Genomic DNA, 15114 nt, shown 5'->3' with positions numbered 1-15114 from the left:
AAATACTGTACAATATCACTTATATATGGAACCTAAAAAAGCCAAACTCATAGAAACAGAGTAGAGAGAGCCCCTGTGATTACCAGGGGCTGGGGACTGGGGGAAATTGGGGAGATGTTGGTCAAAGGGTATAAACTTCCAGTTATAGGACAGATAAGTTCTGGGAATCACCATGTATAGCATGGTGATTATAGTAATAATACTGCATTTACATACTTAAAAGGTGCTAAGAGCGTAGATCTTAAATACTCTCACCACAAAAACAAAATGGTAACTATGTGATGTGATGAAGGTGTTAGCTAACTCTATGGTGGTAATCATTTTGCAATAGATAAGTGTATCAAATCAACATGTTGTATGCCTTGAACTTACACAGTGTTATATATCAGTTATGCGTCAATAAAGCTGGGGGAAAAAAAAAGACTACAAAGTGCTTGTGAAGAGACTAAAGAATAAACCTGAAATGCGTGCATCTGTAGGTGTGTGTTTATATCCAGTAAATCTATTTCAAGCTTAGCTGTAATCATATTTAATTACATCTTTAATTTCTAAATTGCCAGATTAAGAAACAAGCTCCCTTCTCATTGTATTTGAAAACCTAACACTGCAAGTGATTGTCATAAAGGAGGCTATTGTGTAGCCAGCGAGTGCCGCCTGAGGGACAGTTTCAGAACAGATCCCTCCCCTCTCCTCCCCTGCTCTCCCTCCCTTTTCCTCCTTTCCTCACCTCTGCTCTAGTTAAGGGCTGAGTCATCTTACCTGGAGGTTACAGTATCACTGATTTGGGGGGTGGAGCTCTTTGGGCTACATTTAGTTCATTTGGCTACAAAATGCAACCCAGAAACCGAGTTCTACTTGGTTGGAAGGTTTTTAGACCCTATACAACCCAGGAATCTACATCTGTAGAAACCACCTCTGTCTTTCCCAACTTCTGTGCTCCAAGTAACCAAAAGTCTGATAGGATGACCCAGGGCAGGACACCCAGAAGTGGCCTGAACGTGGTCAGGAAGCAAGAATGCTCAAGTGGCCAGCACCTTCAGGAAAAAGAGGCACTGTTGGGGCACCCTGGCAATATCTCTCTGCCAGGCTCAGTTTCTCTGCTCTTGAGCAGACAGACAATCCTGTAGCCAGCAGAGAGAGACTCAGGTTGCTGAAAAAAGCAGGAAGCAGGCACACTGATTGCATCTTTGTGTGATGCCTGGCAAGAAGTGACTGCAACCTCAGGAAACTCTGCACTGAATGAATGAACATTCTAGAACCAACTCTGCCACATGGGAAGTGAAGCCATTTCACTTCTCTGAGCCTCCTTTTCTGCTTCTATATATTAGAAATGCAATAATTCCTACCTGCCAGGTGGCATCAAGGGTAGGAAAAAAACACAATCTAGAATGTTCTCTGTGAGGTCCAAAGCACCACACAAAAAGGAACCAAAAAATGACAAGCTCCGTGGTGCTATGTCTAAACTTGGCCCAGATATTAATATTTAAGTGGCTAAAAGCAGGGCCAATTTTCTCACTGATATTCTTCTAACAAAGGTAATTTAAATAATAAGAATACAATATAATTTTCACAGAATTTTATAACGTTATTTTCATTTGAACGAAATGAGTATGGCCAGAAACTTCTTTTTTCTCCTGAGTGGGCCCCTGTACAAAAATACATTGTTGTGCTCGCTTCGGCAGCACATATACTAAAAAAATACATTGTTTATCACGGCTCTAATTGGCTCCCTTGTTTCAGGCTGACACTCTCACAGACCCATCCTTCACACCACTGCCAGACTGCTCTGGCTCAAAGACATATCTAAGGTTGACTTCTCTTTTCCCCTAAGGACCCATACCCAATCAGTCAAGTCTTATGGATTCTGCCTTCTTAATATCTCTCAAATCCAACCATTTCCCTCCATCACAACTGACATGTCTCTATTTTAAGTCACTATCATTTTTCACCAGAAATTAACAAATTAGCTGTCCACACGGTCACTCATAGGGGACCCTGTGTTGCTCTTTTATCCCGATTCCTTTCTCCACACTGCAGCTAGAATGATCTTCCCGCACTGTGCATTTTATCATGTAACTCCCTGCTGGAAACTGTAACTGTCAAGATGATCAAGTCCCCAACTGCTGGACCTGGCGTCCTTGTTCCTTCAGGTCCAACCTTCAGGTTCAAGCCCTTGCTCAGCTCCTTTGCCTCACTGTGCACCACTTCTAATGCACTTTTCACTCCAGCCATTCCTAACTATGTAAGGTTCCCCCATGCCATGTTCTCATTTCTGCACACACTGTCCTCTTTCTAAGTTTCCACACTCACTGCCTTCACATGCCTAATTCCTTACATCATCACTGCCATCACCCCTTTCGGGAATCCTGCTTAGGATGCCTAAGCCTGGGCTAGATGCTCTTGTCCTGTGTCTTCACAGCACTTTACTCTTGTACTAATCAATCTGCACTTGCACTCACCTATTTGCTGCTCTGGCTCATCAATCAGACTATCAGCTCCCTGAGGACATGAATGGATCCTTGTTCCTGCTATAACCCAATAGTGGATGTTGTGCTCTCACACAGATTCCTTCCCATCTCCCAGCTCCTGGGGATATAGATTATTGATGGCTCAAAGCCATGTCCCTTGCTGGGCACTGCCCTAGGCTGCAGAAAACTGGCTTGTTTTACATAGTTACAGACCCTCTTAGAGACACTAGGCCACCAATGACTGGCTGACATGGCACACAATGGCCCGGCCTCCTTGCCACTTTAGGAAATCTCTAAAGGGTCATCTCAGCTCCAGAGCTTCTAGTAGGTTAGGAAGAGGCCTCATTTGCAACCTCACTGAATATCCATTTTTCTCCATGACCCATCCTGCCATCCTCACATTCTTTCACATGCATCACGCAAGAATACTCCCCAATAAATCTTTACGCACAATTCACAATTCTCAGTCTTAGGGTCTGTTTCCACGGAACCCAGTCAAAAACATTCCCCACCACCCAATATAGTACCTGGCACATATTAGGTGCTCAGAATGCACTTGACATTCAACAAATGAATGAATAAATCCCTTTTAAGGTGTACACTCAGAGCAGGAAAGTTGTATTACTCATGTTGCCTTTTCTAGAGTCCAGCACAGTGCCTGACTACTTACTTGCTTGAATGGTCCTTCAAATGTTCCCTTTATATGACTAAGAGGGAAGTCTTCTGGAGGCACACGGCTCCTTTCTTTATGCATCAAGTCCAAAGTGATACAAGCTAAAAAGGAGTATAAAAGGCGTGTAATACTATTCTGCATAATAATGAAATTCGCTGCCTTCAAAGGAAGAAAAAGTTATACTGCAAATTACAAAGCAGTTAAAAAATATTTTTTTTATTAGGGTTTAAAGGGACTGTGTTCCCTCTGAGAATTAAAATAACTGTAGGGTAAGCTATGTGCTGTCTAATAGATCTGATAGGTTTTTTTAAGGTGTATCTTTAGGAAAACCCCAAAGGGGATACGCCTTGGAGGATAAATGCTGACCTGAATGATGCTGTAAAACTGGGAGCACCAAGACCCTTCCCTTGTACCATTCTGCCACTTGTTGGGTTGTCAGAAGAAAACATTGATTGACAAAATAAAAACCCAAGGATGCTATTTTGGACTTAATAACTTGGACGTGGGGGAACGTCTTAATGAGAGGAATCACAATGGGTCCTGGAAGGACCCAACGGGTAGGAGTTGGGGTTTTCCAGAACATGAATGGAATTTCAATGGGGACGTCTAGAAGATAAGGCTCTCTTGGATAGAGGGGCAAAACCAGGGATAGGGAGGTCAGATTAGAAATTGTGGGTGTGTTCAAAGAGGACCCATCTAGTGAAGGGTTGACTTCTTAGTTAACGCACACACACACACATACACACATGCATACTTTTGAACCCTGAAGAAGTTATATTTAGTACTTGGCTTTCAAATTTTTCTTTTCTTTTTTTTAAGTAGATTTTATTTTTTAGTGCAGTTTTAGGCTGCACACATTCCTAGCCAAAATTTCACACTATGAAGCACAGTAATTCCTTAGGCTTCAGCAAAATTGAGCAGAAAGTACAGAGGATTCTCATGTATCCCCCACCCCCCTACACGCATGGCCTCCCGCATTATCAACATTCCCTCTCAGAGTGGCACGTTTGTTATTATTGATGAGCCTGTGTTGACACATCATTATCCCCGAAGTCCATCGTTTACATTAGGGTTTGCTCTTGGTGTTGGATATTCTATGAGTTTGGAAGAATGTAGAATGATGCGTATCCATCATTATAGCATCATACAGAGTAGTTTCTCTACCCTAAAAATCCTCTATGGGGCAATTCCCTCATAAAATTACCCCATCCTTCAGTAAAGAAAGTTATGTATATGTATACGTGCACACACACATAATGATATTCTGAAGTGGTGGCTCTGGGGAGGCTGAGGGTTGGGCAGTAAAGGAGAAATAGAGCAACAGTTATTGAGGAATGGCTTTCTGGAATATCACCTGTGAAGGTGTAGTACAGTGAGTAGGAGCTCAGCACTAAGTAAGAAGTCTCAGCTAAGAGGCCCGGTAATAAGAAACAGCTTTCAAATAGACAATCCAAGAGAGTTTCCTGACCTGAGTCCACAACAAGCCCAGGAGAGTAAACCTCTTGGGTCACATTCTCTCTCTCTCAGGAAGATGCACATTGCATATTAGCATGTCAAAATCTTCAGGAAATTCTATCACTAAAGAAAACTACTTCTTTTAAGACGACATTCTCCAAAAATTACTGATATGTACTAATATCTGTGGCACCGTGTGTGAGGACTGCTACACAACCAAGTGAAGGGATTTATTTAAGAACAGGTTTTCACAACCAAAGAGGATATTCTTGGAGATTTATGTGGTCACTGGACACAAGATAGTTTGGAGGTAAGAATGACTGGAGATGAGAGCTCTGTTTGGGATGGCTACAATGTTTCAATCCCAGCTCTCATCAGGTGTAGAATGAAGATGGTGGCTAAGGGATGAGAAAAGGAGTCAACAGAGTAGTTGTTGAGGACAAATTGACCAGACTTGGTCACTAATTTCTCTAAGGATAAGGAAGCAGGAAGAAGGAGGACTCACGTCATCATAAAACTGTAGAGTAGGAAGGGATCTTTAAGATCTTCTAGTTGGGCAGTTTTCAAACTTATATTTAGCCTTAGGACCTTCAAACATCAAAGTTTCAAGGAGAAACCTAGGGACTTCTCTGGCGGTCCAGTGGTTGAGACTTCGCCTTCCAATGCAGGGGGTGTGGGTTCGATCCCTGGTCAGGGAGCTAAGATCCCACATGTCTCGTGGCCAAAAAGCCAAAAACATAAAACAGAAGCAGTATTGTAACAAATTCAACAAGGACTTAAAAAAAATAGTCCACATCAAAAAAATCTTAAAAAAAAAAAAAAGGAGAAATTTAAAGTGCAGGACAGAAGAAAGGAGAGGGCCGTGGAAGTGTTTTATCCAACAGTGGAGAAAGGAAGAGTGTAGGGGAGGAACTCCTGGGCTTCACATTCTGAAATCTTGGCTGGGAATTTTTAGGGCATTCTAGATCTGAGAAGAAGTGCCCCAAGATATAGACGTCACAATTCAAGTATCATTTTCTCCCACTCTCAAAGTAGTCCAGGACAAATAAATTTCAAAGGTGGGAATATTTCACATGAATGGTTTTACAGGCCTTGAATTGTAGGAAGATCCATAGTTTTGTGGTTAAAAGCTCCATCCTCGAGTTGACTATTTGAGACCAATCCTGGCTCTATCACACCCCTCCATCTGTTAACATCCAAGAAATTTCTTAACTTCTCTGTGCATACTTCAGTTTTCCCAACTGTAAAATTGGGATCAGAATAGAGTAGCAACCATTTCCCAGGGTTATTGTGAAGACAAAACGAGCTATTCCGTTGAAAATGCTTAGCACAAAGCCTGACACAAGGCAAGCAGTAACTTTAGCTCATTATATAATAAATGTTATCTCACTACTTAGGATGCTTGCTATTTGCCAAGCACTGTTGTAGGTACTGGAGAGATGAACAACAAGATACTATTTAAGCCTTGCATTCACTAAACACTTATTCGAAGAATCTTACTTATGCTATCTCTTATGGTGATTTAAAATATGTCCACAAATTCTTAGACGCTCCCTTCAAAACGCAGAGCCTAATTCCCCTCCCCTTGAGCGTTGGCTAGACTAAGTGGCTCTAGACTAAGTGGCTCACTTCTAACAAGTAGAATAGGCAGAAGTGATGACGTATGATTTCCGAGATGAGGTCACAGAAGACATGTGGTTTCCTCCTTGGATCACTCTCTCTGGGGGAAGCCACCGTCACTTTGTGAGGACAATCCAGTAGTCCCATGAAGAGGTGCTTGCTGCAAGGCACTGAGGTCTCCTACCAACAGCCAGCAATAACTTGCCAGGTGTGTGAGGAGCCACCACAGCAGTGGATCCTCCAGCCCCAGTCAAGCCTTCAGATGATTGCAGCCCTGGCCAGCATCTTGACTGCAACCTCATGAGAGACCTCGAGCTAGAATCACATGGCTAAGCTGCTCTCAGATTCTCTGAACCACAGAAATTGGGTGAGATAATGTTTATTATTTTAAGCCACGAACTTCGGGGTGAATATTAGAAAGATAGATAACTTATCCTCAAAAAGTCCTGAAAGGGATATACTGTTATCCATTTCATAGATAAGGAAACCAAGGTGGAGATGTTACTTTGCTCAGTTCACCCAGCTGGTTGTGGTGAGAGGCAGATTTCAACTAAGATCTATAGGTTTCTAGGGTCCAGGGTATTTCTACTCCATCACTGTGTCTCCAAAGACAGTCAATGAAACATACAGCACACATAAGGGAGCCCTATAAGGAAACAGGGCCTTGGGGAGGCTTTGCGGTTGGGTTTGCTTTTTTGCCTGAGACCAGCCCAGGGGATGAGAACAAGGACCCCCAAGGGTCCATAAAAGGGTTGTATGAGGAAGGCAGAGATTGCCTTAACAAATATAGTCTGCATCAATTAAGACACCTTAACAGATACTATCCATTAGCATTTAGACCTGTGGGCAAAAGTTTGCAGATAGTTTCCCCCGCTCCCGTAAAATTCACATTTTCAGCTTTGGGGATTCTTGAATGAAACCAGAGCTCACAGAAATACCTTTCAAAGACCAAATTCTTCTCTAACAGTTACCATGGGCTGGAAAAAGCAAGTAGAAGGCAAAGCCTGAGTCTGCACTATGCTAATGCTGGCCTTATCTCACAAGGCACATCTTGGGTCCTGCGTTCTTTCTCTCCCAGGTGCAATCTAAATCATCGCCCTATGTCCCATTTTTCTTTAACTTCTTTGAGTTTGGCAGACATTAAGGCTGAGCCCTAGATCATGCCTGCAGGTTCATGAGGACAGTAATCTGTCATCAGCGCCTGCAGTGCCTTTTATTGGTCTCTGACTGCATGAATTCCCCCGACTCTTACTTTCTGACAACCGATAGACTTTTCTCATCTCTAACCACAAAGGCTCAACCCCATTCTTTCCTCCTGCAACAACACAATATGCTATATTTTCTGCCTCTGGGAAAATAAGAAAAGCATACAAAGAAAAGACTGCAGAAGTTTTATCCATGTTACTTGCCCACCGTTCAAGAAGAGGCACGTGGAGTGGTTCCTTTGGGTCCACACCTGATATCAGTGTATCCAGCTCCAAGTTTTGACCTTGGTCCACACTCTGCAAAACTGAATATGGTGGAAACACAATATGTGAAAAATTAGAAAGGTGAGATTGTATAGTGGTTAAGCACATGGCCTGTAAAGCCAGAATGCTGGGGGTTTTTAAAGCACTTAGACGGATTTCTGGCAAATCATAACCACTCCATTAGTGTTTGATTCATATAGGTAGGTTAAATCTATTGAACAAACTCCCATTTCTTTAGAAAACTGCCTCTATTCTAAGATGGAGCTTTAGTTCTCTCATTTAATCCCCACAAAACCAAACAGTATATTAAGATATTAGAGTTCAGCACTGTCTATCCATCGCCCCATTCACAATTAGGAATTTGATTGTTATTTTAAAGGAAGAATACTTTAAATATATGGACATTTGCTTAAAGACTTTCCTAATAGTGTTTTCTTTACGTTTTCCAATTTTGGTGTGCTAGGAAATTATTCTGTAGTACTGTATATATAAAAAATTACATGTCCTGGGCTTCCCTGGTGGCGCAGCGGTTGAGAGTCTGCCTGCCGATGCAGGGGACACGGGTTCGTGCCCCGGTCCAGGAAGATCCCACATGCCGCGGAGCGGCTGGGCCTGTGAGCCATGGCCGCTGAGCCTGTGCGTCCGGAGCCTGTGCTCCGCAACGGGAGAGGCCGCGATAGTGAGAGGCTCGCGTACCGCAAAAAAAAAAAAAAAAAAAAAAAAAAAAAATTACATGTCCTATATTTCAAAGGCAATGTAAACCATTTTCAAGGGCAAAGTTGCCCACTTTTAATTTTTACTCTCCATTTTTACTGGAGAATCTAAGCTCTGACAGCGCTTTGTCAAGTTTAGCTGAACATTACATGTGGCTCTCTGGTAAATTAACTTCCCGTGCCCCACGCCTGAAATGCTTTATTCACCTGTGGCACATACAGCCACAGGGCTCCCAGGGTCATACTTTTCCAGAACTGGCTGAAGACAGAACTGTGGAGCCAGCAACAGGTCTTTGGTAATAATCATTTCCACAAATGTACTGAACACTGTTCAAAGCCTTGCCTACATTTTCTCATTTTCTTCCCAGCATAGCTCAGGCCAGACTCAGGAGCCAGCCTCGATGACCCCTCCCATCTTTCTCACACCCACACAAAATGAAGATTCATTGTGATGACTCTGGAGTATAAGAACACTGCTTATACAACTCCACTATTCCAGGAGGCAAATAGGACCTAGATTCCTTAAAATTATATCCTTAGTACTCAGTGAATTGGTTAAACCTGCTCTATTTCTAGCACCTTCCCCCTGTCATTTTGCCACCAGCAAAATGCCCTCACTGCTTATTAGAGCACCCCTCTGTACTCAGAAACACACACATGCAGATACACAATGGCTGGCACCCAATCGGGACTGTGTCCCACTTCTCCCTCCTTCTTAAGAACAATGGCTAAATTGACCTCTTTGCAAAGTCTGGGTCCTGATGTCTTCTTTGGTAGTGGTTCTACCAAATCTGTGACACCACAGATTGCTGGATCCTAAACCCCTAAGTTTCTGATTCAGTATGTCTGGGTTGAAGCCCAAGAATTTTAATTAACCAGCTCCCAGGTGATGGTCATGTGCTGGGTTCAGCACCCAGCCCTTGAGAACAACTGCTCTAGTTTATAAAAGATGGTAGAAGATTCCAGTCTGCTGTGGGTTGAATTGTGTCCCCCAGATAGATATGTTGGATTCCTAACCCCAGATACTTGTGAATGTGACCTTATTTGGAAATGGGGTTTTTGTAGATGTAATCAAATTAAGGTGAAATCATGCTGGATCAGGGTTGGCCCTAAATCCAATGACTGGTGTCCTCACAGGAGAGATTTAGAGACAGAGACATACTCATGAGGAAGACCACCATGTGATGATGTTGGCAGAGATGGCAATGATGTAGCTGCAAGCCAAGGAACCCCAAGGATTGCTAGCAACTTAGACTAGCAGCTAGGAAGAGGCAAAAGAGGATGCTTCCCTACAGCCTTCACTGGAAGCATGGCCCTACCAACACCTGGATTTCAGAATTCTAGCCTCTAGGACTGTGAAAGAGTAGATTTCCATTGTTTTCAGCCACCCATCTTACAGAACTTCGCGACAGCAGCCACAGGAGGCTAATACACAGTCATTGTAGAGACTGAGGAGTTAACCCAATTCTTCATCCTTCCCCGCATTTGCATCCTTGCCATGGCTTCTTCATGGCCAGAGTATATTTCCTCACACCCCAACTTTGAGGTTGGCCATGTGACTTGCTTTGACAAATGACATGGGGGAAGAAGCGACAGTGCCCCAGTTCAGAGCCAGGCCTTAAAAAGCCTTGCACACTTCCTTTTGTCCTCTTGCTCCTCTGCCATTGCTAGGAGAATGGCTTCCTCCTTCAGCCTGGGGCAGAGTTCCCCCAACCTACCCACACACCAGCAGTGAGGAACAAAGCTGCCCCAGCCTCTTTGACTTAAAGCTAAGTCATCAAACCAAGCTGAGCTGTGTCTGGAGCAACAGAAATCTTCCCCCAACCCACCCCTGTCCTCGCCAAAAGAGCCTTGGTCTGGACGAGTTGTGGACACTGTTTGGCCACGGTGTGATCTGGGCAAACCCTTCAACTTTTCTGCCTTAACTGTGAAATGAGGGGGCTTAGATTAACTTGTCTCTAGGTCATTTTTGAATTGATGAAAATATCTACTTCGAAGAGTATGAAACATTAAAACAAACAAAAGTGAAATACGAACTTGCAGTTTCATGGGGGAAAATGGAGACCTAATCATCATTAGGTAGCTTATTCACACACTCCTTCAGCCAGGCATTATTTATAAACACATAATATATGTATTAAATATTTATTATGTGCCAGACAGTGCTGGTGGCTGGAACATCAAAGGTGAGCAGTACCAGAGTCCAGCCCTGACCTCGTGGAACCAGTGGAGGCACGGACATTACTTAAATACAGCAGAGAGAGTAGAGAGGAAGCCCACACTCAAGAAGATGCAACAAGACTCAGTGACAGGTTAACAGAGCAGGAAACAGAGAGGAATGCCCAGTATGCCCCCTCTTTCCTTCTTACCCAGGCATTTTGGTCTCTATCCCTTTAACAAGATTGTGCAATAGAAGCTACAGATTAGAATCTCCTGAAGTACTTGAAAAAAGAAAAAACAGTGCTGGGGATGGGAGCCCTACCTCCAGAGATTCTGATGCACTTGGTCAGCGTTGGTATTATTAATGTTATCATTATTTTAACTTATTTTGCCCATGGCAAGCGTGTCTCACTGAACAGGACTCTCTCTACTGTACCAAGGATGGAAGGCTTGTGTTTGAACTGCGTACAGCTCCATGAACTCAGAGTTAAAGTATCACCAAGGGCATTTACTGGTTACAGGTATTTTTAAAAGTACCCAGACACGGCCATGTTACCCAATAGGAGGACTAAGCACATACCTAGTGACCACAAAAACAGGTGTGCACATATGCGCTCAGAAACAAAATTGTTCAGTGTTTAAAAAAAAAAAAAATGATCACCAAGAGGGACAAAGAAAATCTAAGTAGTCATCGTGACAGGAAGAATCGAATCCTTGTATTTCCTTGGAGTTATTTTCCAGAGTAATTTCTTTAAAAATTAAACATGGGGTAGGGGCAGAAGAGCTGGGGGCTGGGTGGACCATATGAAATTCTGAGCTCCAGGCCTTTAAAAATCTTACTGGAGTCCTGAGTCTGATCTGTTCCCAAGGCCATTCCCTCACCTCTACCAGCGATAATTGCATCTGAATTTCCACACGCGGGAAAAAAAGTCTGGGAACTTCATTCTTATCAGTATTTACCAGCTCTGGAATTCTACTGCCTTCAGCGTGATTCTTCTTCCTGTCTGCTTATAGCACTCCCAGTACCTGGAGTTAGGACAGAAGTTCGTAAGTTGAAAGAACACTCTCAGATGCTGTTAATTATTAGGCCCTATCGCTGACCGCCAAGGGGCTCCCAGACCAGTCAAGCTGAAAGCCTCCTGTCTTGGAAGTCACACAGGTTTCCATCATCTGACATCCTCAGGTGGAATCCTGGTTCCCAGATTTTGTTTCTAATAACCCCTTAGGGGTGATACCTATTCGGGTTTTTTAGGCCATCCCCCATGCCTACGCGAAGTGTTTAGCCACCTGAATCACCTGGAGGATCAGAATACAGCTGTATCACCTCGCAAGATTCTCCCTAACCCACTTCCCAGGTCTCAGAGGAACAAGTTTCAACCGCACCCTGTGCAGCGGCTCTCTGGCCCAGGCGGAAAAACAGAGCCAGCCAGCGGCTCTGCTCCCCTCACTAACTGGGTGGCCAAGGAGGCCAGCAACAAGCCTAGAAGGTCACACCACAAACCCCGCCGCCTCCTGCCTCCCGCACGAGCCCTGCCAGGTGCTTACCCACTTCTAATGAACAGGGAAGAGCTCAATCACGGGTCTCTGCTCCCGGCGCGAAACGAAATCCAGCGCACGGCATCTTGGGAAATGTAGTCCCCGCTACCTCCCAGGGTCCCCGGGTGTACTCATGAGACCCCCCCGCCCCGCCAAGAGGGATTTCTCTGCCTGGGCCCGATGAAGCCGGCGATGCCATCCCCGTGTGGAGGCGGGGCCGTGCCCTTCTCAGGACTCGGGGCGCTCTCCCTGGTCTGAGGAAAGAGATGGAACTACAATTCCCAGGCTGCTCTGCGCCGAGCCGGGAGCCGCCAGCCTCGCTCTGCGTGACCGCGGCAGGTTGGTCCTGGAGCAGATGAGCGCAGAATATTTAGGCGAAAGCGCGAGGAGGGAGGGGAGCGCGGGGCAGGAGGAGTATCTCGGCCCAGAAAATTATGCATGCGTTAGGGAAGCTCTGAGAGAATGGCTGTGGAAGGTAAGGGACGCTTGGGCATTTTAAGCCCCCTCTTAACCCGCGCACCCCGATACACACATCCCCGATGAAGCTTGGGGAAGCTTGGGGAGGAGAGGAAAGTGGGTGGTGGCAAGCGGGCCCTTTCCTCTTACACCTCTTGGCACTCACCTGAGCCACGGAGAGCCAGTAGGTGCTTTATTCAGTTACTTTGGAAAGACAGGTAGATGCGCAGCACTCTCGGGTTGGAGGAGAAGAGTGTCCCTAATGCGAAATGATGTGCTGGATATGGGGGAAAAGCCTGAGAGAGCGCTTGGAGGTCTCAGCCCCGAGGTGCCCTTTTCGCTGCCGCATCCCGCCAGGGCCGGCTCGGTGACCTCGAGGTTGAGGATGCTCACTTTGGCCTCCACACATGGGAGAAGACCCTCGCCAGGTGCGTCATCGGGAAGCACGGACTGCTGTTGGGTCGAGGGCCCCTCGTCATGTGTACGCAGCAGCGATAGCAGCAGATGTACCCAGAGGGTGGAGGTGTCCCTACACCTGTCTCTTTATACAACCCTCCCGAGGTTAGCAAAGTTTATAGAAACGAAATGGAATCAGCCAGGAATAAGGACAGCCAGCCTCTTCCATTGGGGTGAATTCTTTTCTTTGAAGCCCACCTTCTGCTTTCCTCCTATAATTTTGGCCTTGGGCTTTGCAGTTTGGGCTCTATGATGTTGCCACCTTTGAACTGACTGGTTGAAAGCAGGGACAGGCGGTTTGTGTGGGATCCCAAGTTTTCATTTCAGATGCTCTCACCTCGGAAGACTGGCTTTCTTGTTGAGGGTGGTTTCTGGGGAAAAATATGTGGGCCAGACGTGTTTGTGATGTCAAACGAGCAGTCACACTGTGCCTGAATGATAAATTGAAATGATCATGGGACTAAAGGGGAGGGTAAGTTCATTTACAGAATTATGGCTTGTGAGTGTGGCTCAGGTCAGAGGGGAAGTTGGTGTTGGAAAAAGAGGGCATGCCTGCCAGCTGCAGCAGACTCCTTGCCAAGGGGAAGTGAGCCTGTTCCTTGGAGGCTGAAAGCAAGAAGGAACCACAAGGGTTTGCTGGCGTCCCTCTCCCCTACCCGCCCCAGGTGAGAGCAACTGAACTAATCTGACTCTTGCTCTCTTTGTAATTACTTAACAACTTGAAGTGGCAATAACCCAGCTCTTGTGGTCAGCACCCATTAACTCAGGAAACTGTCTCAGGTTCAGAGATCCCCAGCTGGGCACTTCTATCCACCTATCTACCTACCTTTACTGTTCTTATATATTTGGCTTTTAAATTTATACATATATATATATAAATCTATATACACCTATATAAATCTCATATATATGGCTTTGAAAAAACGAATAACCAAAGTTTTCTGTGCAAATGTAATAATAGGGTGAGAATCTGGCTTTTTGCATTGTTACGGTTGATGGTAACTGAGACAAGACTTTAGATGAAAAAAACAAAAAACACAAGATAAAGTTCATTCTGAGCTTGAGGCTAAGGGCAAGTTGTTGACCTACTGGCACCTCTCTACCTCACCCCTCAGATGACATTATCTCTTCTCTTCCTCACTTTTCTGTGTCCTCAAGTGAAGGGCACTCCCACTGGGTGCCAGTCCATGATGTACTTGAAAGCAATTTCCTGCTCGCTGGAAGAAGTATAGAATTAGTCATATATCTTGTCTGAAGGGTTATTATACCAGCGAAGCCAGACCTTATGAAAACAAAGGCTTTGAAAGGAAGTATGCCTGGACTGTGGAGAGCTTATTTTATTTTCTATTGACTTGTTTGGTTAAAGTGCCTGTCTAGTAAACAGGAGATCCTGAGTTTGAATCACAATGAGGCCTCAACTTGAAGAATAAAGGGAATATTTTAAACTTTGACTGCAAATATTCCTATCTCTGGTCTTTACAAAGGCAGCTTTCTTGGTTTGAACTTGGCCCTCCCTAGCTACTCTCGTTTGGTCTTTCAAGGCTCAGGGAAAACTTCACCTCCTCTGGGAACCTGTCTCAACCCTCCCTTCCCTCTGCCTTCTGAGTGCTCTGCCCAGTCTGTGGGAGGTGCCTCCTGCATTGTCTCCTCAGCACCTGTGCTTACATTTTTTTTTTTTTTTTTTTTTTTTTTTGTGGTACGCAGGCCTCTCACTGTTGTGGCCTCTCCCGTTGTGGAGCACAGGCTCCGGACGCGCAGGCTCAGCAGCCATGGCTCACGGGCCCAGCCGCTCTGCGGCATGTGGGATCTTCCCAGACCGGGGCACGAACCCGTGTCCCCTGCATCGGCAGGCGGACTCTCAACCACTGCACCACCAGGGAAGCCCCTGTGCTTACATTTAACACTTGCCGTACTTAATGTCTCTCACTAGACTCTAAGACTACAGCCCCTGGGGAGTGGGAACCATGTACTCTTTGAATTTATACTCCCAGGCAATAGTACACTACCTGACCCGTGATAGGTACTCAATAAATGCTCATGAAATGCATGGGAAGTAAATCCATGGAGCTTTTGTAACTGACTCCATACGGGGGCATGGGGCTTCCTTA

At 45.0% G+C, this 15114-nt stretch overlaps 1 protein-coding gene across 3 annotated transcripts in view; it reads left to right on the top strand.

The window, feature by feature from the left end:
* Window positions 1-12408: 12408 nt before the first annotated feature.
* The window catches only part of SAMD12 (sterile alpha motif domain containing 12), a 460979-nt gene continuing 458273 nt past the window's right edge, over window positions 12409-15114 (top strand). For 2 of the 3 annotated variants that reach the window (XM_032610391.1, XM_032610390.1), the window contains exon 1: window positions 12409-12569. In XM_032610391.1, coding sequence (XP_032466282.1) covers window positions 12557-12569 — 13 coding nt within the window. In that variant the 5' untranslated portion in view covers window positions 12409-12556. The remainder of the gene's footprint in view (window positions 12570-15114) is intronic. The other variant, XM_032610388.1, reaches the window with a different exon arrangement.

Source organism: Phocoena sinus, chromosome 17 (genome assembly GCF_008692025.1).
Source record: "Phocoena sinus isolate mPhoSin1 chromosome 17, mPhoSin1.pri, whole genome shotgun sequence".
NCBI lineage: Eukaryota > Metazoa > Chordata > Mammalia > Artiodactyla > Phocoenidae > Phocoena > Phocoena sinus.
The sequence above is the reverse complement of the archived record's forward strand: the minus strand, read 5'-3'. Positions and strand labels throughout refer to the sequence as shown.